We start from the raw sequence: 27951 nt of genomic DNA on the forward strand, positions 1-27951 counted from the left end.
GCAGAGGCAGTACATTTCAGCACTTTTGCCATTTCACTTAGAGCTTTTTTTCATTGCTGCTGGTCATTTGCATTCATGCTGGCCTCCTTCTGTCCCTAACTTGGGCAGGGTGTTGTGCTGCATCTTTCTGCAAGTCATCCCTTGACTCCCCCTGCTCCTTTTGCAATGACTGTATGCAGTGAGAATTCAAGACTCCTGCTTTTATTCTTATATCTGTCCCATTGCTTCTACAAGAAATATATTTTCTTTGCCCATCTGTTATATGTAGCAGATCTTGCTTGACCTCCATGCTCCTCATGCATCTGCTGGTGCTCTCTCAGCCTCTAGCTGAAATCATCCACCCTCCCAAAAGCACCGTTAGTGAAGAGCTGAAGGGAAGAACAAAGGCTACTTAATCTGAAGCTGGCACCAGAATTTAAAGTGAACAAAACAAATACACTCCTTATGTGGAGGTATGACCTCCATGGGATTGGTTGGCCTGCATGGGGTTTCACAGGCACTGTTCTGTAGTTTGTTACATTGGACCTAGAATGTCTTCTAGAAACAATCTAAATTAAGTAGCAGAGGACAAAACACCACCAATGAGATTGCCAAGTACGTTATTACTCTACTGGCATTTTAGGGGAAAATAAATAAATCTCCTAACGTGATTCGTTTTAAAAGCAAAGCAATTACAGAGGCAAAAAAGGTTGGAACATAGAAAAAATGGGTTGTTTATAGAATTCTAGAAATGTGAACTCACCCCCAAACACACACAGTGGGACCACCATTCAGTCTCTCTTTATCATTACATTAACTTTTAGGACCGGAGAGAAGCGTTGATGTCACGGATGTCACCAAACAGAAGGATTGCAAGATGAAGCTCAAGGAGTTTGTGGATTACTACTACAGTACCAACAGGAAGAGAGTGCTCAACGTGACCAACCTGGAGTTCTCAGACACCAGGTAACCTTCCTGTGCTGGTGGCTTCCCACCACTTTGTCCATCTGTAGCCACTTCAGGCAAAGTGCAGAAATGGAAGTGCTGTAGAATTATGGAGAGAATGATCAGGGGTGGAGTAAGTTGTGCTCCTCAAGGTCGTTAGACTTATGTATCATGACTTTTCCATGTGATCCATGTCACATACCAGAGCAGATGAGCCTGAAGATGAGGCTGGGTTGCTTTAGTGGCGCAGTGAAATGGGTGTCATGGCACTGCCTGTGTGAACGTCATCAATCCTCAGTGATAGGAAATCTACTGTTCTCCTGTTTTAAATGACATGCTTTACATATCAGATAATTAGCTGATGCAAATGCCTAAGAGTTCAAGTTATTGCTTTGTGCTTTATATAGCTGAGCTGTGATTTTAATCCATAAATACTCGGATGCGTCTACAGCGTACTGAAGTTCGTACAACTGTGCAAATTGCTTCTGCAATCCTTGCAACCCTAGATATCTAGAATTCGTGGAGGAAAATATTTATTTCTATACAGACTCTACAGATAAAATGATGAGCACCAATGAAAATATGAAGAGTCGTTGCTTTGGGGAGCATCCATTTTGGCAGGGAGACGTGAGACTTAAGGTGGCCTTAAAGAAGGTGGCTGATGAATAATTACCAGCTAATTTATTTTAAGCCATTACCTCCAGCCCTGTAGTTAGTGTTTTAACAGTGCACACCCATTTCAGCAGAGAGAGCATCTGTAGTAATTATAGGCTTCAAAGATTACTGGTATTTTCAGTAGAGTTTTTTTAGCTTTCTGCCATTATCAGAGTATAACGGGAGGTCTTTGTTCCGCAGGGCTGCTGGGGCTGTCACTCATATGCTGCTAATTTAGACATTAACAAGCAAATATTTTATTTCTTAGCATAGACAGTGACATTTTAATTGAATGCACTGCTCCATCTTTCCTTGCCATTCTAAATGGAGCTATTGTCATCCGTATTTGACAGTGAGCATAAATGACGCATGGGAGCATTTAATTTCAGTTTGAAGTGCAGATACTTTCATGGAATTTATATATTTGAGTGTCCAGCAGGGAGTCTCCACCCCCTGTAGATATTAGGCCAGATTTTGGACTATTTAAGTATTAAATTTAGCCCATTTGGGGGCAAATGACTTTAATACTTGCTTGTTATGCCACTACATCATTTTAGCTTTGGTTAATAATGAAATAATTTATGCAATGTATTTATGGAAATAAATCCGTATGCTTAATGTAATTATTTGTAGACATTAGTATAAATTGCATTCATTTTACACATCTCGTATATTGTATTTTAAACACCTTATCAACCCAAAATAGATTTTTTCCTTCTTCAGAGCTTTTCATGTAATTTAACCAGTCGAACTAAAAACGTAACTGTGATTTTCAACATCTGATCAAGATTTATTGAGTTTGCAAGTCTTAAGTATTAATGTTAATGTTGTTAATGTTACCAGAATGGTTGCAGTCTTAGATGTAATTGGTGTGTGATCATTTTAATTCTTCCTGTAAAGGATGTCCAGTTTTGTAGAGCCTCCAGATATAGTGAAGAAGTTGTCCTGGGTGGAAAACTATTGGCCTGATGATGCTCTTCTGGCCAAGCCAAAAGTGACAAAGTACTGCCTGATCTGTGTGAAGGACAGCTACACGGACTTCCACATAGATTCAGGAGGAGCTTCTGCATGGTACCATGTGCTGAAGGTGAGGGTCCATCTCTTAGAATCACACTACACTTTATATGTGAAAGCCAACCTCAAGTTCTCTTGGTCAAATACTTTTTACCCATGGTCCAGTTGTATCCATAAGAAATATGCAGAGCCTTCAGCGCTGTTAGTGAGTGCACTCAGTAGTGCCAGAGTCTACAGAGAGAGCGATTTGACATGTGGAAATTGTTTGTGTTTTCTCACTAAATAGTCTGTAAATTTCTCACCAAATATTTGCTCGGTGCCTTCTGCATGGGCTTCTTCTAAGATACGGATGAAGCCCCATCCTGCTTTGCAGGGTAATGGAATCTGACACTACAAACTCTTTGTGCCATCTGTCCCACAAATCTGAGCAAGTGTGGTCAGCTAGTGATACAATTGTTCCAGCCCTTGGTACAAAACTGACTTGTAAGTTTCACTTCAGTAGTGTTAAAACAGATGATGCCATATTTGTGTCTGCTTGTACTTGTATCAGTGAAGCATTGCTTGATTTGGCTGCTTGTTGCTAATGGTGTATTTTCTCATTCAGGGAGAAAAAATATTTTATCTCATCAAACCAGCCTCTGCAAATATTTCTCTCTATGAACGCTGGCAATCAGCAGCAAACCACAGTGAAATGTTTTTTGCAGACCAGGTAGATAAATGTTACAAATGCACGGTTAAACAAGGACAGACACTCTTCATTCCTTCAGGTGAGCGGGTGGTTGCAGGTGGGGTTTCCTCTTTGTTTTACAGCTGCTGAAGCAGCATGGCCAGAGTGCTGCAGGAATGTGATTTGACCCCCTTTCTCTGACAAAGTATGAAGCCTAATTTCATGCGTTTGGAAAAGAAATGAAAATCAGAAGTTTTACTCTTTCAATATTCAAGCAGCAAATTATTTGTATTTTTATTTAAAAAACACAGCTGTTGCATGCAAGTGTCCCACTCTTGATCTAGCTGGGCTCAAGCACTTTGCAAGTCCTCTCTGTATATCCAAGTATGACACTGATGGTTTTTGTCGCAGTGTCTAAGGGAGAGCTCATGTTGAATTGCTTGCTTACTGTGACTCCCACAAGATTCCCTTTGACACCAAAGAACTAAAGGAGGCTGTGTGGTGTGAGTGTATGTTTATGGTGTCACGTGAGGCTGAAGACCTGAGTGACCTGGATTTTTATAGGCTGCTTGATAAGTTGTTACCTGCGCTGCCTGGAAGCCTCAGCTCTGACCAAGGACTGGGGAGGCACCACAGTAAGCTCAAACAGTGCCACAGATTTTTATGGTGATGTGAAAGCAGACACTAATACTAGCTGCTGCTGCTGCTGCTTTGGACAGTAACAAGAAAGGGCACTTTGATCAATATCCCCTTTCTCTGTCTGTCTGATCTAGTCACAGTTGAAGGTTAGTAAGAGGTGCTTAGCACCTTCTGCACCGGGCCTTTGTATTGCAAAATGAAGGGTCCAAATGCAACTTTGTTCTGAGCACATGGGGTCCCAGAGCTGACTTGGACTGAAGAGCTCTGTTGGTATCTGGGAAATAAGGTGCTAAGTAAATTATGGCAGTTGTCTGGAGAATTATTTCTTCCTTACTGTGTACCCAGTTTAAATTCTTAGGTTTCCTTTCTATCTCATCTAGGTTGGATTTATGCAACTCTTACGCCTGTGGACTGCTTGGCCTTTGCTGGACATTTTCTACATAGTCTAAGTGTTGAAATGCAGATGAGGTAATCCATCTTAAAAATATTGCAATTTTCTATAATCTCCATTTTCTCCTGAAGTGGTTTTTCCAAGCCTTTTTTCTCTTACTGCATAGTTCATGGAAGGATATGGGAAGTGGTTGGACTGACGTGGCCAGATCTTGAAAAAAGAACTGTTCAACTGTTGGGGTTTTTCCTTTGCAGCATGCCATTTGCTTTCTGGACAAGCACTCACCTGCTCATGTGGGCTCTTTGCCCAGGCTAAAACAATGAGAGCAGTCTTTACCGATGCTGGACAAATAATGAAATAAAACTATCTTACATGTAAATCACACGGTTTCTTATCAGTGTTATTTTTGTATTTTGCTTTTGGTCTGGTGCCAGAATGGATCAGAATTGGTAGTGGCACAAAGAAAATATCCTTCCATGTGCACTGGGAAATGAACTCTGGGCCTATATGAGCAGTGCTTGTCACTGTCCAACATCCTTGTGAGCCGCTATGCCTTTAAGATCAGTTTGCTTTGTATTGCAGGGCATACGAAGTAGAAAGACGGTTGAAAATTGTCAGTCTAACCCAGTTTCCAAACTATGAGACTGCATGTTGGTATATGGGAAAGCATCTACTAGAAACATTCAAAGGTAAAACTGCATTTCTTTGCCTGCTTTAATTGCTTAGATCTGGGGACCTGAAAATAGCTACTCATACTTTCTACTGGTATGCCACAGGTGGCCATAGTCAATCCTGTTCATATCCGATGGCTGTGTCTCACATACCAGATGAATGTGCAGGTCTGGTCTGGCTGTCATCTGAATCAGCCTGGCACCTTGCTCTAAGGGCCTTACCTGTCTCCTACCTATGCTGAAGTAAAGATTTCACCTTCCTTATAAAACAGATTTAAGTTCCTTCAGAGGCAAATAATACTGTAACCAACCAGCTAGGCCAGAGTAAGCAGAGGATGCATTCCCTCACTTAACATAAAGAGCTGCATGCTCTGTCAGCCCAAGGCATGCTGAATAGCACTTCTACCATAATTCTGCTGGTTCTGGTGGAAATACATGGGCAAGTCAGAAATATGCATGGCCTGAGAGAAATACCATTGATGGAGCCAGCAGGACAGCAGGAGCACTGAGAATTAAAGCTAGGTTTTCTGTGAAATTCAAGATCATCTAAATCATATTCCTCCAGAACTGAACCAAACATCCATGCATGTTCTTTACAAATTCAATTTTGCTTTGCTCTCTGCTTCTATTTCTTATGGATTGTGTCTACAGACACTCACTGGGTATTTTGTAGCAAATAAAATGTGTCTAATTAATAAGACCTGAGAGGAGTCCCTCTGAGTATTGTCTAGAAGGGAGTGACAGTCACTTTTGTGGCTGCCTGTAAACAAAAAAGGCAGAAAAGCTTAGGCAAGTCTGTACTTATGAAGAAGGAGCAAAATGCTTTGCCTGGTATGGCTTTGTTTCCACATGGAGAATGAAAGAACTTCTCTTGTTAGCTTTCTATTTCCACAGCCTAGGATGTATGAGCATGGGAGCTAGTATGAGTGTGCGACCAAGAAAGGAACCAAAAGGCCTGCCAGTGTAAACATAACTTACAGGAACACACTGTAGGAAGGCAGGGTTGGATTTATGGCACAGTAAATATACTCTTTATTTACCATCAAGTCATAATAGGGATTTGCCAAGTTTTAAAAAGTTAACTTTCAGAATGAAACTTTTTAGAATAAGAGAATTTATGCAGAAAGGCTTTGATTCTCATTCTTTGAATGGTACTGTGTTGTGTTTTTTTTTTACCCACTTAGGTTTGCACAAAGCTGGACAACAACCTCCTGCTCATTTACTCCAAGGAGCAAAAATTCTCAATGGTGCTTTCAGGTCGTGGACTAAAAAACAGGTAGGAGAAGGCCCTGTTTTAATATTGTGTTCCTTGGGTTTGTCAGTCACTGGAGCAGGGAGCAAACGCTAAAACAAACCACGTTGTCATAGCAAAGCAGCTAGCTTTGGAAGCCCAAAGGAGGGACCAGGAGATCAGGGAAGGAGTGTGACAGCAGGAATTCCATGGTGCTGTGTGATGAGTCAACGAGTAAAAAAAAAGAACGCCAGGGTCTAAAAAATGTCAATTCTGTTCTTCGTAGCTCTGAGCATTTTCATGTGCCAAATCAATTAAGTAAAGACTGTGTATGTGAGCAAGGCCTAGAATAACACCTGCATTTTTGTGTGCACAAGGTGCTCAGTTCCTGCAAATCAACACATCAATTAAGCCAGGAAATACGTATTGCCTAGAGAGATGGCTTAAAGAGATTTTCAGCCCAAAATTTCCCTCTGCGGTCACTTCAGCAGCATTGTTCTTGTGTGTGTTGCTCCTAGAGTTTTGGGGAATTAACTGCAGGAGGCAGGCCACTCAATCATAACACATGGGCAGGGGAACGAGCAGCTTTAGGATTTTCAGACGCTTTTAGAAGGAGTAAGCAGCTGAGTACACAGTGTAGCAAATGCAGCTTAGGCCACTTACATGTCTGTCCCAAATTTAAGTGTAGCCAGGGACTTTGCTGTCTCTACTGCAAAAAGAGAGTGCTTAAGTCCCAGTTCTGAATTACTCCTGGTTTCCTGTAGCAGGGCTGGCCAGTGTGGAAGCTCTCTCTTCTTCATCTCACCCTGTTTGTTTTTCCACTTGCCTCACAGATGTGAAGCAGTGAGCAAAAGGAAGTCAGGCTGTGTTGGCAACTAGGCAAAGCTGAGCTTAGAATACTGTAACATAGCACATGAATGGAACTGCCAGATAGCTCCCAAACTGCTCTGCTGGAAAGGTGTGTGCCTGTTGAGTGCAATGAAGTCGTCATTCTGAGACAGTCTCTCCTTGTAGGTGTAGAAAAGGAGTCTTTCTCAGAATCTCATATGAGGGTAAGCAAACTGATGTTACAGTTGTGAACATGCTATAATATGGGGAAAAGACTGCTGACTTTGACAGTAGCAGCAATAACACCCAGAAGGGGAAATAAAGTATATACGAGTGTTTTTCCATATTACGCTTGCAGTCAGTATTGATTTCAGTATTTAGGAAAAAAATATTAAAGTGTGTCACTTAATGAGTTTTACTACATTCTTGCAAAAAAACATGCACGGAAACATCAGTCTGGCTTTGTTCTGATTTAGGCATTAGCAGAGCATGAAGATGAACTACCTGAAAACTTCAAACCAGCACAGCTTATCAAGGACCTTGCCAAAGAAATAAGATTAAGCGAGGTTTGTGCCCTTTTCATCCTATTAGCTATATTGTGTGTTTTTCAGTAACGTAGACTGTAGATCTGAGGACTTGAATCTTTTTTTCCCCATCCTGCTCATGAAAAGGATTCATAAGAAGTTTAAGCAGTAGGGTTACTGCTCAGGACTCGTCTGTGGCTAACTGGCCACATGTTTTGGACTCTTGTTTGCTTTCTCCATGGCTTCATGCTGTGCATGCCTGCCCTATGTCTTTTTTCCTCTGTGTTCTTCTAGCTGGACTAGCTACGCTGCCCTCTTTATTTTTTCCTTTCTCTTTATCTGCTTTCTACCCCAAAAAATACAGTAGAACGCAAAGAATGCTGTTGCTATTCCCTAATCATGCTCAGTATATGGTGTGCACTTATATTCACTGGTCTTACCTGTGACATTCTCTGAGCTACGGGCAGTTAGTCACTCTGCATTGTCCCAGTGTTTGTTTGTCTGGTTTCGAGGCAGAGTTATTATATTGAACGTGAAAATTATTTATTAAATAAACTTGCAATAAACAGAGTTTGCATGGAGCTGTTGTCCAATAAGTCTGATGTCATATTCCACCTGGTGGGGTGTGTGACAGTGCAGGGGACAATAGCTAGTTCCGTTGTGTTTGAGAAGAGGCTGCGTTGTGTTCCACTACTTAACTATATCCAAAGACCTCAGCATTGAAATCTATCTTATCCTCTTTGATGCTGTACCTACAGTTTTTGATTGTCAGAATGGCAACTGAAGCAGAAAATAATTTCTTTATAATTAGTCAGAGAGTATTAATTTTAATTGGGCAGCTATTTTACTGCTTATTTTACCTGAGGGCATGAAACACGATTCTGCGACGTTTATCCCATCTGAGTTAAATTGGTTTGTGCTCAAGCTGATTAGCATTTTAAACAAAAGCCCATTCATGTTACACATTTGTTAGTACTGCCCCTCCATTTAAGTGTCCTACCTGATGCAATCTGGAGAGAGTTAACTTCCTCACAGTGGCAATGGAGTTTCTCCAGGTCAAAGTCATGCATGGCCAGCTGCTGGGGAAATCAGTGGTGAGAAGAGCATCACTGTGACACTGGGTGCTGGTGAATGCAGATACTCCAGTTCTGAAGGGGGGGGGGGGGGATTACTGGTAGTTATTTCCCCAAGGAAGGGAGGGTGAGAAGGAATATCTAACACAGCACAAGTGGGCCTCAACGCCCTCCTATTTTGTGCCACAGAATGCTTCGAAAGCCAGCAAAGCCGACACGAGTGCCAACACAAACACTGAGGAGAACTGCCCTGTGGAGAAGGAGGAGGCACCATCACCTGTCCAAGTGACACCACCATCCCCACCTGTAGAAAAGCTCCCTAAAAAAAAGACTCCAAAAACTGTGAAAACCCCCAAACAACTTAAGCCATCCAAACCCCCTAAGCCTCCCAAGCCTCCAAAACCACCCAAACCTCCCAAAACACCAAAAGTTAAGGGAGAAGGAAAAAAGAAAGGAAAGAAGGCAAAAGAGAGCCCACCGCCAGCCATCCCGAATCTCGACTTGCTGGAGGCACACACAAAGGAGGCTTTGACAAAGATCGAGACGCCAAAGAAGGGAAAGGTGGGTTGGATTTTAACTCTGCCCTGTTATTACTACAGTGGGGATCAAGTCCTTAGCTCTCATGAGAAAAAAAAATCAAGCACAAGTTTCTTTGCTGAAGTAAATGAGTGTTTTCTCTTTGCCATCTTATCACCATTTTGTGCCAAATGAGTGAATGAAGATAAAACAATGATTTGTGATCACAAATTTCATTTTGATATCCAATGGGTGAGTTCAGCAAGAGTGAGGATTCCATTGACGCACTCACAGAATAATGCATTGAACTCTCTGTTGTTGTTGAAGAATCCATGAGGTTTTCCATAAATGCTTCCAAATGTCATAGTAGTTTATATGCAGTTGCAAAGCATGTTCTTGGAGCAAGAGACAGGGAGATGAACATCTTTTTACAGTAATCTTGTATGTTAATATATGAAGGAGAAATGCAGGTAATCTTCTGAACTCTTTGAACAGTGATATTTCATGTCATAAAGGGATGAATCAGGAAAGAATTTTCTTAAATATGACATGTCATATTCTAGATAAAAATGTGTTTGTGTGACGTGCCAGTGCTTGATTGTCATTAAGAGTACATGCTAATTTCTTTCCCAGGCCGCAAAGAATGTTTTAAGTGTTCCCAATAAGGAAACACCTACTAAGCAGAATGAGGTGGAGAAGTTTGAAGTTCGAGAGCAAAACAAAAGCAAAACAGAAGCCAAATGGAAATACAAGGTAAGGTCTTGTGTCAATTTTTATCTATCTATCTATCTATCTATCTATCTATCTATCTATCTATCTATCTATCTATCTATCTATCATCTATCTATCTATCGCTGATTCTGCCACACAGAAGGGTGGAGAAATATGCATAGGTCTACCTGTGCATGGAATTTGACCACCAATTTCCAGTTTTCAGTGAACATTTTTTGAGCAGAAAATAACAAAGCAAGCATTGATAAAGGTGTGCGGGGCTCCTTGTTCTAAAGTATATGCTGAATTGTCTGTTCTCATCCTTGCTAAGGCCAGAGAGAAGACTTTTAATAGAGAGATTTTCCAGTGCAAATAAATTCCTTGAAAGAGAAGTGTCTTTTCATGTGGAGAAAGCTGCTAAGAGTCCTGACTTCTTAACAGAGACAGCTAATTGAATTCTTTTTGTGTTAACAACTGTCATGCTTAGTGTGATCAGGTTACCCAGCCAGTACAGCTTAGGAAAGTATTAGGACTAGGCTTAAAAATTAATCAAAGACTGAATGACTTTGGTATGAAATTATTAAATTTTTGTATATAATTCAGGGTCTTCTGAAGGTGAGAAAGAAGGAGGTGGAACCTGGCAATAAAGTGCAGTCCTGTTTGTGAGCTTACAGGCACTGGGCTAGATTCTGTCCTTAGCTGTACAAGCATGATGCTGAAGAGCAATGTTTACTATTTTCCCTCAGTCAGTACCAATTTAAGACAGCAGTATTTAAATCTGGCATCAGGTTTGGTTGTGGTGGGCACTGCTTAACTGGTGCTGAGGTGCTTCTTGAATGGGAACAAGTCCCTGAACTGAACAGAGCTCAGCATATCTAAGGAATACTATAATTGTCCATTACTTAGCATATTTATGAGGCATATGTTTTTCTGCATAAATATCAACAAGCTCTCTGCCATTATCTAGGAACCTGAACTCACTTGACTGATTGTATTGGTTTTTTTGGGGGGTCTTTCTGCCTTTCAGAACAGTAAGCCTGATTCACTACTAAAAATGGAGGAGGAACACAAATCTGAAAAGACGCCTTTATCAGGAAATAAGGACAATAAATTTACATTCTCTTTCGCTAATAAGAAGTTACTTGGGTAAGTTAAAACCTGAACAGTTATTTATTATTTAGGAAAGGAGGTTAAAAAATCGCATGATTATTTATGCTGTTGTTTTGGTTTTTTTTAATACCAGTAGGTGCAACTCTGCCTTTCTGGTCAGTGTAGAAAATACACTTAGTTTTTCAGTCCAGAACTTGATTTACCTCGAACCCTCTTTAGTTTAAGGTTGAGATTTCTTCCTGTGTATTGTTTCTGATTTGTAACATATCTGTATTTTCTCTTTCAGGTCAAAGGGAGTAAAAACCCAGCTGAATACTAGTGTGTTTGGGTCACTACAGAATTTTAAGGAGGATAAAGCAAAACCCGTACGAGATGAATATGAATATGTGTCCGATGATGGTGAGCTAAAAATTGATGAGTTTCCAATCAGAAGGAAGAAAAACACTACGAAGAGAGAACTGCCCTGTAAGGATATTTCCTTTTTTATCTGTATCTGTGTGACAAAGTCTTGCGCTGGTTGTCCAAAACTTTTCTTCATGTTATCTGATTTACTGTAAAGAAAACCGTATCTTTAGTGTTAGTCAAATAGAACTGGGTTTGACTTGCTTTTGAAGTTCATGCTTAGGAGTGCTATTTATTTTTTTAAGAGGACTATGACTTCATTTTTCCCTTTTTTAATTCAGTTTTTTCAGACAAAAAAGACACGCTGCAGCACACTCCGGTTAAAAAGCCAAAGGTGGAGTCGGTGTCATATAAGGTATGGTGACTTCTGTTCCTATCACAAGTCAGCACCCATTATATATCTCTGAGGGTTTGTGGAATCTTATCCAAAAATTGCCTGGAACCTTGACTCAGGCATGCTAGGCAGTGTTTAATGGCAGGTATGTAGTATGCCTTGGTGCAATCACCAATGACTTCCATTCACAGGGTAACAGCATTTTTTTCCTGCCCATGCAAAGTGATAGCACGGTGCAGGGAGTGGTGGCAATGTGAAGATTTCTTACAGACTGTTGCCGTATTCTCTACATCATTCCATAGTTCCAGTCTGCCCAGAATAAGTAGCACTCAGACATCCTAAAGTCTAAGCATAAATTGGCACCTTTTGACAAGGGAAACTCAGAGTAATGCTAATGGAATTGAACACGTCATGTGGTGTTTCACATTACTGCGAGTCCTGTTACGTATCCATTAAAAGCTTTATTTACTATCACCTGATAGATTCTCCCTTTGCCTTTTATGGACTTACAGCTCACATGCCCTTGGCGCAGCCTGATATTTTAGCACATCCCTAACTTGATGCAATGTCAATCTGCCTGTTGACACTTAGCATCAAGAATCATAGAATCATGGAATCACCAAGGTTGAAAAAGACCCCCAAGATCATCCAGTCCAACTGTCCACCTATCACCAATATTTCCAACTAAACCATGTCCCTCAGTACAGCATCTAAACACTTCATGAACACCTCCAGGTTTGGTGACTCCACTGCCCCCTGGGCAGCTCATTCCAGTGCCTGATCACTCTCTCGGAGAAGAATAAGAAGCTTAACAGCACAGACATACGTTTGCTCTTGTTTGTGTTAGCATTGTAGTTCAATGCTGGAAATTAAATGACACGCTGAAATGTTTTGTCTAGCTGTAGTTAACATAAATCCATGTTATGATATCTGAATCAGTCACAGAAGGAAAAATGTCTTGTTAACACAAAACTGTAGGTGACTGGAGTTTTTTTGGCCCTAAGAGCCCAGAAGTCTTTATCATCCTGGTTTGGCTCAGGGATATCTAAAAGTGCCTGTCTCCTTGCCTCAGTCTGTAGATGAAGTTTGGAGAATGGTGCACAGGGAGCAGGGCAAAAGATGCTGAAATCTCACTGTGCAGAAGTTGAGAGATCAGTTCCTTCAGAAAGCACTAATGGCCCTTTAAGCAATAATGGCTGGGACTTCAGGGGCCTGAAAGCAGGCAGGAAGGGAGAAAAAAAAGTTGGTTTTAAAACAGTCTACAGTGCAGAGAGGCATCAGCTCCAAACAGATGCAGGTAGCTTCCTTTAACGTCCTTGGATAGTACACTCATACAAGTCTATCCTATTTCTCTGTTGGATTTTCCTGTCCTCTCACAGCAGGGATGACAGAAGTGGGTCTGTCCCTGTGCCTGAGCTGGCTGCTTTAAGAGTCAGCCACAAATTCATGTCTTCTGGTACAGCGGTGTGATGTGATCCCACGCACAGGATCAGATCTTGAAACTGGTTCTCCAGTGCTGCAAGGGAACAGGAAAACCTGCCATGTCTGCAGGCTGGAAGGAGATTGATTTTATTGTACCTCCAGTTTTTATTGTTATCTCTTGTTAGCAAGACCCAACTTAGAAAGGCCAGCCCTGCATCTTGGAAGAGAAGTGGGCTGTAGAAATTCTTGTGTTGTTCTTGTTGACTGACTTGGTAAGTTACCACTTTTTGAGCCTTTTTCTTGTTTTTGCAGAGTGATGATTCGTCGGATGAAGATTTACTTCACATTGACACAGAGGCAAAGCCAGGGCGCAATTCCAAAGTAAAGAAAGAGAGTGGAAGTTCAGCGGGAATTCTTGACCTTTTGCAGGCAAGCAAGGAAGTTGGGGGTTTAGAGTATAACACCAACAGGTATGCACAAAGGGATGTTTTTCACTCTTAACCTGTAAGCAAGAATTGTTCTATTATGGTTCTGTGTGTGAGAGTGAGAGAGAATGACCTTTGCTTTTTCTCCAGAAAGCAGATTCTTCCTTTAGCCTGTGAACTGGAGGGAGAGGTGGAAAAAGCGTGTGGGAAAGATCTTGGTGGTATAATTTAAACGAATAGAGGCATTTCACATCTGCAAATGCTGAACACCCATTTTAGCAATAATACTATAATAGACGAATCATTCAGAAGGAAGAGAAAGCTCAGAGAATGCAGTTTGAGTTCACTGCCTCTACTCTTAGCATGCCAAGTCTGATCTTAAACTACAGATAACAGAATTAGGGTATGCTTGCCATTTCAAAAGAAACTGAGTAGGACTTTTCACATATGGAAATGTCTTCCTTAATTCAAACTTTGGGACTAGAGCCCTAGGAAGGAGTTTTGGGAACATCAATTGGTTTTACAGATAACATGATATAGCAATGGCACAGCAGATATATACTGCTATGTCTTGTTCCCTGTTTTCCCTCTCAGACTTCTGGTTAAAAGTGATTTGTTCCGTCTGTAGAACCTAAGCATCCTCCACTGCTCCACAGGAACCAGATTCAACCTTTGGAACCTGTGGACCCCCCAGTGCATCTTTTTCTTCCCCGCTTGCTTTAGGTCTGTCTTGACTATGCAAAGACATATCCTGTGCAGGAAGTAAAAGCAGCAGTATTAGTGGGTTTGAGAGTTGAGAACAGGCTCAGCAAAGTGAGATTGGTGCCATCCTTCTCACCCAGGCTGTGCCCTGTGTGTGTTGGGTGTGCGTGGCCAGAACATTTGAAAGGACCTGCTGAAGTGGAATGAGAAGTTTCCCTCAGAGAGGAAGATAATATCTAAGCCTGGGAAAGACTGGAAGTTAAAAGCCATAACTGAGAATTCCTAAAGATATGTCTCATGGTCAAAGGGGAACATATGGAATAAGTTATCAAAGGAAACCATAGAGAGCAAATTTTTATCAGTGAGGTGGAAAGGTTTTTAATGTTATGAAGATAGGTGGAATTCTTTATAAGCTACAATCTGGTAACAGAGCTTCAGAGAAATCTAAACGAGGGAACATAGTTGAACTAGAAGATGTTCCAGCATAGCTCTGTTTATTAGGTAATGGTCTGTTTCACAGCATAGGTAATTATAGGAGATTAAAGCACAGTATGTAGACTGCCTTCACTCACAGTACACCCATGGTGAAGTACGAGGCAGACCTATGAGAGCCAGGCTTGTCTTGTGCATCAGCATTTAGATCTGTTACTTTTGCAGCACATTGGCAGAGATCCTTGAGTACAACGGGTGTGCACGTGAAGTCTCCTGTAAGAGTTTCTGCTCATTCCTAATGTGTTCCCATGATATTTCTCCCAGCGGTGTTTCACAGCAGGACTGCAGGTGAAAAACTGATTGTAGAACCAAGTTACATAGCAGCTGTACTTAGAAGGCTTATCTTGACAGGACTGTTATCCCTAGGGAAGAGATCCAATCTCAGTTCAGTATTGGTTTTCTTCCATTACCGCCATCCCTCTAGCTAGGAGTAGTTGTTCAAAACCAATGACTGCAGAGAGTATGGGGAGAGGTACCAGTGTGTCTGCAGCTCCCAGGACATACAGTGTCTGTTGTCTGAGCGTGATAGGGGTTCTAGATTTTCCTCATCTCATCAGATTTTTGGTCTTCAAAAACCAAAGAAACAATCATATCGGTACTGGTTGGTTTAACAGTTCCTCTGAGTTCATTTTTCATTCTGCATTATGGTGTGTTATGGAATCGTTGTTTATATCAAATTTACACTCACCTTTTGGCAGGTTCTTAGGTGTGTTTCACTGTGGGAATAGAGCTGCTGGTTTAATAGGACTCCCATGCATGAAGCTCCCTATAAAAGAAGAAAATGTCAGGCATTTTAAGAGCATTGCCTTGGACATGTATACAGTAGTATTTCACATATAGTGAATACTTCATTGCCTGCTTGTGATCTGCAGAAATGCAGAGGGAAGCTAAAAATCTGGGTTAAAGAAATGGTCCTCAAAGATCCTCTTCCTCTTGACTCGTATCTTTCACTGTCTGCCATTCAGTAATGGAACAGTACTCAGACCTTTCATTTTTCCCCCTTCAGCCTGAGCTCTGTATCCACTCTATTTGTAGACTTTGTGGTTTCTGAAATCAAAGTCGCAAATGCAGTCGCATAACTAAACTCTGCATGAATTACTACACTGTGTGCGGTAGTTCAGTGGGAATGTGTCATATCAATTCTGGCTCTTGTATAAACAATTAGGTTTTGGCAGTGTGTGTTGCAGCTTGATTGAAAAAAGCTCCTGATAAATGAAATTGCTGTGTTTCAATTCGTAATTACGCCAGGCTTTTTAAATGGCTATAACATGCTTTTTTAAAAAAAAAATAAAAGGAAGAAACCTGATAGGCAAACATACTGTGTCACAATGTAATGCCAATGTGATCCTGCCTGCCTCAGAACAATTTTCTTTTTTCTCTGCTTTCTTATTTTTATGGTGCTTAAGGGTTATGTATGTGTATGTCTTTTTCTACATAGCTATACATATTTATGTATATTTTGGATACCCCAGACTGCAGTAGTGCAGGCAGCCCATGTGGAATGTCCTCTGTTCACATAGTGGTCAGCTTGGAGGTGGGAAGCATGGAGCCTGGTCGAGACCGGAACCAAAGCTGCTGAACCTCAGTAGAAACTTAGGAATCAGGACAGGGTTTTTTTAATTGTTGCTGTTGTTTTGTGTGAAGGACCTTACCTGAACTGTGTGAAGCCTGATTCAGTAAAACATTAGATTGTCTTTTTCAGCTGACCAAAAGCCTTGATGGCATTCATGTAAGTTGCATTTCCTACACCTATGCCAGTGGTAGCAAGATGGGAAGAGATGAGGAGAGAGATCCTTCAGAAAGGCTGCTGTAAATGTGGAAACAAACAGAATATAGGAAAAAAAGAAATTGAAGAGTCATGTGATTTTGAACTGAGCAAGTTACTCGTTCCCAGGTTTGATTAAAAAGAATGGAAGAAAATACTGATTTTGTACTTGAAGTTAAGTAGGTTTCACAGTTCTGTCCATTTGTCACTGCTCCAAAATGCTGACAAGTCATTACTGTCTCTGCTTCACTTCTTCGTGGTTCATTTACATCTTGCCGTGGGGAGGGTGAGAGGAAATGCAGAAATGATGGGGAAACTATCACAGAGGGAGAATGGTGATTTATTACCTCCTCCTCACATGCATCAGTGTTTTTCAGCAGTTCTTACATGCAGTATTCCGGGGCAACATCAGCTGGAAGGGACCTTGAGAAGACATCTGTGCAGTTTCTGGATCACAGCGTGGCCGGCTGTGAAGTGTGACCTGCTTGTCCAGGGCACTGCCCTGCAGAATTTCCTACTTAGGGATGATGGAGATTCTGCAGCTTCTTGCCGTGAGCTGCTTGGCTCTCAGTGCTGCCCTTTCCTTCTTGCATGACTGGCTGGGATTTCCCCTGCCATAGTTTTTGATCGCTGACTTTCATCTGTTTACAACTCCAAGAAGGCTCTGCTTCCTTTTCTAAGCCCATGAGGCAGTTGTGTTTTTAGTTATTTCCACTTAGAAAATGTTCGGTGTTCCCTGTGACTTCCCTTTCCTCTTGCCTATTTTCCCCAAGTCTTGGGGTGAGTCTGGGAGATTATTGCTTAGTGGTGAAATGAAGCATTTATGAGGTTACTACCTCACCTCCCCATTGTCCTTCAGTGCCTCCAGCTGCTGTGCAGGCAGCAAGGAGACTGGGAAGAGGACAGCCTTCAGTGAGTTGTGTTGCACTGAAATGAATACATTCAATTGCTATGTATGGAGGCTATAGGTGAAAGATTCAGTAATTGCATGTGAAAGGAAGAGGTTCTGCTGAGAGGTGTTGAACCCTTGGAGAGAGGTGGGATGTGAAAGGAAGCCTTGTCTCCCTGCATTATATCCCTTCGGGGCACTGGGAAGGTCCTGTGCCCGGGCAGCATGGGGACCAGCCTCAGTTAGGAGGGAAAGACTTAAACTGCTGGGGCTGAACCATGTGTGCTCTCATCAGCAGTCACAGCTGCCTGCCTGTCATCACCTGCTCTGGAGCATGATGTCGGGGAAAGCATGCTTCTGTCAAATCATCCAGGAGGGAAACAGGTCTTGTGAAGGCCCCAGAGCATAGCCCAAAGGGCTGCTCTGTGCACTGCTCCCTGATGAAGATACTGCTGACAGCAAGAAACTGCCCTGGGATGCCAAGGCCCTGAGGCTTACTAGACCTAAGTGCTGGTTGCCTGTAGGACTGTGCAGGACACAGAGCCATCTGTGCTTCACAGAGCGATGTGCCCTTCCCTGGTCAGCCCTGGGGGAGATGTTATTTGGAATGAGTTTTAGCAACAGATTTTCCCTCCTCTCTGTTAACAGCATGAAAAGGTTCCTTAGCAGAGTTGCTGTATGAGAGTAAAAAGAAACAACAAGGTCCCCAAAAGGGAAGCCGTGCACAATGCTGGAGTGGAGCCCACTGCAAAAGGCACGAGCTGCTGTCAGTCTCTTCATTAGACTGCCCTTTTCTCCAGCTCTGCTCCCCTTTTTGAAGCTTTAGGTCATAGCTGGAACTCATAGTTTACTTTCATAAATGTGTTGGTTATGTTTGTTTGTTTTTTAACTATCATGAAGCTACAGAAAGGGGACACGGCCTTCAAGATCTTAAAAATCACTTCTCAATTCTCTTTCCTTTTCTTTTTCATTTGGCTTAGAAGACTGAAATACTTTGAATAGAAGCACGGGCAAGCACATGCCCTAATGAGAAACACTTTGCTCCATGTGCAGCTATGTCTCTTTAAGACATGTTACCCGCACGTTCAGGTTGTGGTTTGACTCAGAACCACTGGTTTTGATCATATTCCACAATTTATTTGTTGAAGCTTGTGTTGCTTAAGGCAGTTCCTCCTTGATTTGCCCACTTAGTGGCCAGTTTTTGATGGTCTGTTTGCACTGTTTTGAGAGTCCAGTGCTTGCAAAAACTGTTTTTTGGGGGGGAGGGGGGGGGAATTGAAAGAAAATATGTTAATGTCTTATAGGTGGTGCAAAATATGCCTTTGTCAGGGAGGAGGCTAAGGCATCTGGCATGATAATAAGGGGATTAACATGTCTCTTCACTAAATAAATGTTTCGAAGCTAGCTACCATCAGCAGTCTTAACTCGTTTTCAGGATTATTTATAAACGCAATTAGTGCCCAGAAGCTCCCTTTATGTCTTCCATGTTACTCTATCCAGAATCTTGTAAAGGCTTTAAGTGGATTAAATTAAGATCAAATAAATGAAAGTGATGTGGTACCGCTAATTTACTTGGGAAAAGATGTACGTTAGGGGCTTCTATTGCATAACTTTTGGTAGCAAAGTTTTCACCACCCTGTAGTCCTCTCATCCAGTCCATATCTTGTCAGCACTGCATAGCGAAGTGGTGCACAGCTTTCTGACTTCCAAGGCAGCAACTCCAAATCTAACGCATGGTGATGCTGCTGTTAAACTAACCAGCATGCCCAGCTGCTTAAAGCACAGCAATAGGAAGTTTGCTCTAGCAACACTATCAGGTGAAAGGAGTCAGCTATTTGTGTTTTCATGGAATCGCTGACAGCTTCTGTATCTCTCTGTGTTTTCCTGCAGTCAGCCGCCTGCCTCACCCAGCACACAGGAAGCAATCCAGGGCATGCTATCGATGGCAAACCTCCAGTCATCAGATTCCTGCCTGCAGGCCTCCTGGGGGACCAACCAGGCCAAGAATAACTCCATCTCGTCACAGAACTCTAAAAAAACAGGTGGTGGTGGCAACAAAAATGCTGGCAAACGACTACTAAAGAAAAGCACAAAAAACAGTATTGACATTGAAGATTACGATGAAGATCAGGACCACTTAGATGCCTGTTTTAAAGATTCAGATTACGGTAAGCACAAAAAAACAGTCTGAGTAAGCGTGTGCATTGTGCATATTTGTTCTTATCTGCAAATGCCCCTTCCATGTGTTTCCTTGATGTGCTGATTCACATCTCGTCTCACAAGGGGTCATCAGATTTGTGCAGTGCAGTGCAGGAGGGTTTCAGTCTAGCTTGGGATAAAGAAACTTGTCTTTCTTCCATATGCTGCCACTCCACAGGAAACAGGGAGACTGATTTTTCCTGTTTGAGAACTTTCTCTGTGTACCCTAAAAGTAGCTGGTCGCAGTTCAGCGACATCAGCTTCTAAGTGCAGTGTGGATCAGAGCAGCAGAATGTCCCCAGATGGTTTCCAGCTGTCACCTCTCAGCAGTACCTCTGGGGGACTTTGCTCTTCTAGCTGTGATGTTTGTGGTCACCGTGGCTGTATAGAGCAAGTGAGCCTCTCCACAGCATAAAATTGTCTCCTACATTGAAACTACTCTTTGTTTCCTATTGCAGTTTACCCGTCTCTTGAATCGGATGAAGATAATCCGGTATTCAAATCCCGATCAAAGAAAAGGAAAAGTTCCGATGATGCCCCTTACAGCCCAACGGGTAAGCTCATACAATTTGTGCTACTCAGACTAAGCCATGCAGGTCCCTAAGGAACCAGCCATTTTTCAAGGAATGCGGAAACTGTAAGACCAAAAATGAGCAATTTCTCTGTAATGTGAAAGATTAACCCTTTCCAGTACAGTGGGGGATGATTTCACATGCTGGGACTTGTACCAATGTGTTAGTTTTTCACCATCAATCTGTTGGCAGGAGAAGTGCTATTTGTGGTAGGTTTTTGATATATTTTTCCTTAGGCACTTGTGAAGGAAGGATTGGTGGCAGTAGTGTAGTAGTGAAAGCCCAGACAGTTGATCAGCCATGGCTTTTAGTGTTGGCTGTGTAAAGAGGAACAAGCAGGAAATACAGGAATGGTCTCCTCTGAGTTCAGCCAATGCTGATGGTGGGGAGGGCTGTTTTTGTTGCAGCTCACCAGAGTCAGTGCAAGGCCAAGGGATCCCTATGCACCCTTAGCAGTGGCCACTATGAAGGATTCTCTACAGCTCGCTGCGTGTGACAAGCGGCCCATGTCTTAGCTTGTGACATTGCACATCCATCTCCTGCTCAGGAGGGCAGTCCCGCTGCCCAGTGTGTGGTTATGCAGCTCACACAGGCACTCTGCACCAGCCTCACCTCTGGTTGCTTTCCTTGCAGCACGAGTCGGCCCCTCAGTGCCTCGACAAGACAGACCGGTGCGAGAGGGAACAAGAGTCGCCTCCATCGAAACCGGACTTGCCGCAGCAGCCGCAAAATTATCACAGCAGGTGAGGTTGCTTAAGAAGCAGTAGCTGTCAGGCAATGAAAGCTGCAGTCATAACCAATGAGCAAAGCAGTGCCAGCCCTTCTTGGGGTTTATCTGTGCCAGTTTGGCATGGCATATCAGTCTCAGGGGAAATAAACAAGAGGAAAATCCAGCAGTGCTGCACCATACATACCTGACAATGACAAGGTGCAGAGCAGGAGGTCTATTGGGCATGCAGAGAAGCACTGAGAGAGCATGCATCTACCTGCATTTTGCAGGCTAGTGATGGAAGCAGGATCCCCAAAAGGAGTGTGCATGAGCAGCATACTGATGTGCTGGAAGTCTGGATGGTGTGATTGCCTTGCCTGTGCGAGTTGGCTGCTGGGAAGCGTTAGGGCTTACTCCCAAAGCTTTGATTAATCAAGGGCAGCTAACATCAGTTTAGCAAATGTACTGAGGCGTTTCTGGCTGTTGAAAAGTATCCTTTGGTCTTGGAGGGGTCAGGTAGGTGCTGAGTGCCTCATGCACACTGACCGGACAAATGTGACACCACAATGAGGAATGCTGGTGGCAGGTTGGGGAGCTGCTGGAGTTGTGGCATTTTGGTGGCACCGTGCTTTTGTGGTGGGTGCTGTTGGGTAGTGGAATTTTGTCAGGAAGTGGACTTGTAGGTACGTGAGGGAAACAGGACGGTGACAGACCGCTTTTCTCAGTGTGTGAGAAAACACTATAGGTGTTACCTTAACAAGAAGCAGCCTCTGTGAATAAGTGGGGTGTTTAATGTCCTTCTATAACAAAAGCATATGAAGATACCTGAAGATAGGAGATGCCAGCATATGCGGAACATGGAAAGGTTTGCTCATTCAAAACCATGCTGGTCTCCCAAGGCAGGGTCATTTTGGTGCTGGCTTGCTCCCTCTCATCACAGTGTACAGAGAGTTAACAAGCAAGGAGGCTCTGCATAAAGCGCATAAGTAGATGCAAGAAGGGCAGCGTGTGCATGTGGCAGAGCTGTGAGAGAGATGGTGTCGGAACAGACTGAGCCATTTGTACGTGGCAAACTTCATATATTTTTCGTTGTATCAGGACCCTAAGCAACACCGCTGGCCCTTGCCATAGCTAAAGGTCTTCTGGGGATTAATCTGAGCTTCATGTTTGTCATTTTAAAGGAGGAACAAAAAGGCAAGAAGAAAAAAAGTACCAAAAAGAAGCTGTCAACCAACAACGTGAACAAACCGGCTCAGGAAGGCAGCTCGCCAGAGCCGAAGCTGGAGTCACATGCCAGCAGCCTCACAGATCACGAGTACACCGCAGGGGCCAGCACCTTTGGGGCCGCCCAGCCTAACAGGGGATCGCAGCCGATGGCACCCGGTGTTTTCCTCACACAGAGGAGACCCTCATCATCCTCGCAGAACAATGCCTCCGCCAAAGGTACCAGGAAACGCCTGGGGTTATGGTGTAGGAATGGGGAAGGGTGTTTGGTCATATAATCCATGCCCTTTGCAGGTGCTTCACGTGTCTGTCATGGGTCTGTGGAAGTGTTTTGGTAGAGCAAACCTGGTTGGAGATTTGACCCATAGTCTTGGCTGCCCTGGCATTGTGGGCCTAAATATGTGCTTTGCTGCCTGGTGTTTGTTGTTGTAGACTGTGAGGCATCCTTTGCTAGGAAATATTCTGAGCGTGCCCTGGGCTTTCTGAGGAGGACACGTAGTGGTCACGTCACAGTCCAGCTTGTCTGGTGAAGCCTTGACAAGGGAAGGAGGCATCCATCAAAGCCAGGCACTGCTCTTTTAGGCTTCTGTTTGTGCAGTAGCTACGCAGAGGTGTAAATAAGGACATCCTGCCCGGCGAGTGTAGAGCAGTGAGAATCTGCAAAGCTGTCCTGAGAGCTGCAACAAGGGAGCAGAGGAATGACAAGCCTCGGGAGTAACCCAACCACACAACCAGAATCAAGAGAGGAAGAGATCACTTGTTATCGGCTATAGGGAAAGCACTGAGAAGTCGGAGATGTCTGGAGCCTGGGCTTGGACCTCCTGTTCCTTCCTTGAACTTAGCTGAGAAAGTGCAATAAAGGCAGGTATGTGGGATGGACAGAAACTCCAGTCAAGTGCACTGTGTATGATGAAGATCAAGTGGGGATCCCACAGGAGACACCTATTGTAAAAAGCGAGGCTATGTGGCAGTTGTTTCCAGTGTTCTTCTGTATGTGAGTGGAGCAAGTTAGATATAGTGTGAGGTGTCCTGCAGCCCCTTGCAGGGGTGCCAACTGGTAAAACATCACAGGCCATATAGGAGGATGTGCCCATGACAGACTCTAGGGCCTTTCCAGGAGATGGCAACACCTGTGGCTCTCTACAGAGCTGAAGTGAAAATTCTTGCGTGGAATTGTGTCTTTGTGGTGAAATGGTGCCATGAAGGTCCAAGAGGTCCGTGGAAGAAGCAGTGGGAAGAAAAGTGCTGAATGGAGCCCAAACAGAGTCAGGCCAGTGAATCGAGCGACCCAGCCAGGGCATCGTGAAGAGAGCTTGTATGGGCATATGGAACACACCTTGCCTGTGGTATAGCTTGATACTTAAAGGAAGGAAGGAACCATGTGTCAGGAGTGCGTGCCCAACCACGCAGGGAGAAGAGCACTTTCAGAACTTCCAGTGCAGGGTCTCGAGACAGCTTGGGGCTACCAAGAGGACATCACGGTGTCTTTCTTGCATGGAACACAGGGAGTTCTAGGATGGGCATCATTGGTAATGAGGGGATGAAGCAGAATCAGGGAGCTCTCAGGCTACTTCAGGGAGGAGAGATGACCCAGAATGAGGCAAAAGGATGAAAAATGAAGAAATTATATATTGCCTTTCAATACCGTCAGTGACCGTAGAAGCACATTCTTGTTGAGAAAAGCTATAGTGTGGAAGTCACTGTTTGCCTTTTGAGCTTGAGTAGTCCCATGGAAAGTGCCACCCACACCGTCATGGCCTGGGACACAATATAGATGGGAGAAGTTGAAAGGAGCTGAGATTCTTCAGGTTTTACACGTTAGACCACCAGTAATGGTGTGATAGGAAAGATTGTGTGGGTTCATGTGGTCCAGGTCTCATGGAGACCCATGAAGTTTCTGCCTGTAAAGTGGGAGCTGGAGAGAGATGGAGATCAGCTGTGCTTGCTGCAGTAATCCTTGTGGAAAAGTGTGCAGGGAACAAAGACCTTCCTGAAGGGCACAGCCTATGAGCATGGGTCTGGTTTGTGATGGTGTTTCTGTCTCATGAGTATGATGAAAGGGCAGGCTGTCCACTTTGAGAGCTTTGAAGTGCATTGGTGCTAAGCTGAATCTATACATGTGTGTATGCATTCAGTGGCTTTCTGACTGGGCTGACTGCAGATGGTAGCTGTAATGCTAGGGAAAGAGAGGGCAAGGAAAGCACGATGGTGGTGTCAGTGAGGTAGCTTGCAAGCTGTGCCCTGTGCATCAGATTTTCCCTTGAGGAGTGGAGAGGTGCTCAGAGATCCCAGAGGTGTGTGTGTGTGTGTGTGTGTGGTGAAAGCAGGCAGTGTTTGACAGCCTGCTGGATACCTGTGTGTGTGTGTGCAGCAGTACCTATGCAGACATACTGCTCTGGTAAGCATTGAGGCATGGGACAGTGCTGGAGTGTCTGGGGCTGAGCAGTTGCATTGGGGCATCCCTTGAGCTGGGGTGTGTGCAGGTTCAGGGCTGGGTATGGGTGCAACACAGCAGGGATGGCACTGTGGAGGCAGTTGGTGTCCCAGGTATGCACTGGGATCTGCCTTGGCTGTGATGGTGCTGATCAGCAAGAGACTGTGCTCCCCACTGAGGCACGTCTGGGTCTGGGGTGGTTGGGGGAGAGCCCTCAAGCTCGAGAGACAGCTGTGGTCTCCTGGAGGTGCTGGGTTAGGGATGGGGTTGGGAAGGTGGTGGTGTGGGGCTGAGGGCTCGCTGTTGTGGGGTGTCGTGGGGCAGGAGCCAGCCTGGGGCTCACCACTGCCACTCTCCCTCCAGGAAAGCGCACGAAGAAGGGGATGGCCACGGCCAAGCAGCGGCTCGGCAAGATCCTGAAGATCCACCGGAATGGGAAGCTGCTCCTTTAGCTCAGCCTAACTTGGAGCATCACGTTAACAACCCTCTTAACTTTCGGCGGTCGGAGTGTACAGAATCCTGCTATAAATATTTTTTAATATAGATGTCCTTTCTCAGAGTGCTGAGAGTGACTAGTCCGCAAAAAGTTAATACTCGCCTGGCCCCACGGCGCTCAGCGTGCCGGGAGGTGAGAGTGCACCTGGCCCACAGTGGTGAGGGCAGCGAGGGGTCGGAGACAGAGTGTGGTGGGGGACTGGGGGCACTGGGCGCGTTCCCCCCCCCGGCCGTGCCATGTTGATGCATTTCCCGAGGCATCCTTTTCCTAGAATGTAGCTTGTACATAGCTTTTGGAATAATGACCACCTGTTTTTTATAAGGGGAAAGTCTCTCCGGGCGCTGCCCGCAGCAGCGGCCCTTACCAGCTCTTTGCGTAACTTCTTGTACGAGGAGGGAGACAGTTATTTTACTAGCACCTTGTGGAGTGTTTCCGTGTTTTGTGACGATGTAATTTATTAATGTTTGTAGCTTTTTATATTTGTACATTTCTTATGGGCTTTGTTTATATACACACATTACTGGGGCGCGGCGCCCGCGGGGAACCAGAGCCACCCGCAGCCCATGGCCATCAGGGCAGAGTTGGCCTGGGCGTCACGCCAGCTTTTTTTATTATGATTATTATTATTAGTATTATTATTTTTTTCGCGACATGTACATTTCTAACAAAGTTTATCGTGGCTATCTATCTATGACGGTGTTTTATTTACCAGTTCATATCAAATGCTCTTGTATCGAGTTGACGAAATCTAAGTAAACCTCTAGAGCAAAGTTTAAAGAAGGAAAGAAAAAAAAAAAAAAGAAAGAAAAAAAAAAGAAAAAAGAGAAAGCAAAGTAAACTATTTCAGGTTTTGTATACAACTGCCTGGGCCTGGCCTTTTTGTGGGGTCGGCGAGGGGCAGTGCGTGGGATCGGTGGAGGGGTGCAGGGCAGGGCGAGAGGCTCAGAGCGGTGTCTGCACTGTTCTGCTGCTCCCTCAGCACAAGCGGGCACTGGGGAGCTGTGCTGAGCCTTTACAAGCGTACCCCAGCACTAAGCCAGCACCCCGTCTGCTTGCAGCAGCCCCTACCAACACCTCCAGATGTGGTCTTGGCTACTCCCTCACCCTACCCAGCCCTAAGGGGCAGTTACTTGGTATATGATTATGACACACCGTGTGGTCCACCCAGACACGGCTGCCCTCTATCCACATCATTATTTGCCATCCTCAGGCAAACACACACAGTCAGCACTCCCTGCTTCCTGCTCCCCTCTTGGAGGCCACCAGGTGCTGCAGCCTTGCCCCTTTTCACCCACCGAAAGGTCAGACAACTTGCATACTCTGAGCCATTTGTCTGGATTGACCCACCTGTCAGTGGTGCTGTTTCCCATATACTCCTTCCTTATCACAAAAGACTGAATGTGATGCCATTGGCGAGTGCAACCACTGCTGTTTCTGCACTTTCTTTCTTAACACAAAGATGTTTGCATCCACCACACCCAGGCTGCTCCCTCATTCGTGGTCCACGCTATGGGAACAGTGAAAGGAACTGTGACCTGCAGAGAACCTTTTAATTACCCGTTATGGCAGCCCCAGAAGGCTCAAGGATGTTGGCCATCAGCTCCTTACAAATCCACAGGTCAAAACAGTAATGGCTTGGATAGCCTGCTGAGTTTGTGGGACGTTCTTGCAATACGTCCTCACAGCGACATTTTGGACTGGAGGTTAAAGTGGCTCATGGTAATAGCAGACGTTCACCAGCTGGGGGAGTTCACAGTTCAGAAACAACCACAGCCCGTAAGGACCCGGCGCAACGAAACGCCGAGCACCTCTGCAAGCTCGGTGACACCGCTGCCTGCTTACCAGGTTTCTTGCAACGCAGCTGAAGAGGCTCTGTGTCTCATTGCAATGTACCACCGCCAGCAGCCCCAGGAGACCAGCACGAGTCAGTCCTTGAAGCTTCAGAAACAAGTGATAACGTAGCAGAGCTGCAGCAGGTGAAAGGAGCCTGGCATGCTGGTGCAGAGCTGCTTTCCCTTTTGGGTATTTCCATGCTGACAGGACTGCTCTGCTGGCCTGTTGGGTTGCTGGGGACTTCTTGCCATTCTCCTCTGGGTCAGTCATGGCTTTTGCAGTCTTCTCTTTAAGAAGACTATTTAATAGCTTGTTAAAAATCATCACTCATCTTCTCTTGCTGGCTGATAATTCTGTGCAGCCACACCAGATCTCTTCCCTTTGCTCGTACACTGGAGGCAATTTCTAGACACAGAGACACAGAGAGGCTGCTGGATGCTCCAGCTGAATGATTCCTAATAGCATTCAGGTTTCTGCACTTTCTGGCTTGAAAATGACAGGAATCATTTACCAACTGGCAGCAGGCACAGCCCCACATCAGGCTGGCCGACCTACATCGTCTTTCATCTCCAACCCCAGCAGCTCTGAGCGCACCGCAGTGAGCGTGTTTGTTACTTAAACAGTGGCACGCTGCCATCATGCAAGACAAAAGCCGTTCTTTCCATTAACATCTGACATGGATTTGTAGTACCCACCCTGCAGAATTCACAGCATTTGCGTAAACAGTTTTGAAGTTGTTCTCTGTATATCATGAGAGAAAAGTCTGCTTCTCCTCTTCTCTTAAAAGTGTAATAATTATAATCAATTAGATTTCCCTCTGTTTTCAGTCTGTCATAAAGATGCACTTTGAGGCCCATTTTTAGGTCACTGTTCTGCCAAACCTCACATACTTCTTTCCCCCAGCTAACTGTATTTACTAAACATTTGGCTCCATGGCCACTGCTCCAAACCTGGGGCTGCCAGCCCATTCTCGCCTTCCTTTGTCTCTCCCTTTGCTTGCAGGTCATATGCAAAGGGGATCTGCTTCTAAAAAGTGAGCCCTGCAGTCTTGCTTTCACCTTCAACTTCATCAAATTAATAGTTAGCACTCACTTAAGTGA

General features: G+C 44.3%; 1 protein-coding gene across 2 annotated transcripts in view; it reads left to right on the top strand.

The window, feature by feature from the left end:
- PHF2 (PHD finger protein 2) overlaps positions 1-25876 on the top strand; it is a 75150-nt gene extending 49274 nt beyond the window's left edge. Inside the window, exons 5-22 of one of the 2 annotated variants that reach the window (XM_072347526.1) lie at positions 804-945; positions 2479-2665; positions 3197-3359; positions 4279-4366; positions 4872-4978; positions 6145-6236; positions 7496-7585; positions 8806-9177; positions 9766-9885; positions 10871-10989; positions 11240-11418; positions 11637-11710; positions 13424-13581; positions 19275-19552; positions 20042-20137; positions 20789-20898; positions 22046-22307; positions 24886-25876. In XM_072347526.1, the coding sequence (XP_072203627.1) occupies positions 804-945; positions 2479-2665; positions 3197-3359; positions 4279-4366; positions 4872-4978; positions 6145-6236; positions 7496-7585; positions 8806-9177; positions 9766-9885; positions 10871-10989; positions 11240-11418; positions 11637-11710; positions 13424-13581; positions 19275-19552; positions 20042-20137; positions 20789-20898; positions 22046-22307; positions 24886-24974 (2726 nt within the window). In that variant the 3' untranslated portion in view covers positions 24975-25876. The remainder of the gene's footprint in view (positions 1-803; positions 946-2478; positions 2666-3196; positions 3360-4278; positions 4367-4871; positions 4979-6144; positions 6237-7495; positions 7586-8805; positions 9178-9765; positions 9886-10870; positions 10990-11239; positions 11419-11636; positions 11711-13423; positions 13582-19274; positions 19553-20041; positions 20138-20788; positions 20899-22045; positions 22308-24885) is intronic. The other variant, XM_072347527.1, reaches the window with a different exon arrangement.
- Positions 25877-27951: the final 2075 nt, after the last annotated feature.

The sequence above is a fragment of the Excalfactoria chinensis genome, chromosome 12 (genome assembly GCF_039878825.1).
Source record: "Excalfactoria chinensis isolate bCotChi1 chromosome 12, bCotChi1.hap2, whole genome shotgun sequence".
NCBI classification, from domain to species: domain Eukaryota; kingdom Metazoa; phylum Chordata; class Aves; order Galliformes; family Phasianidae; genus Excalfactoria; species Excalfactoria chinensis.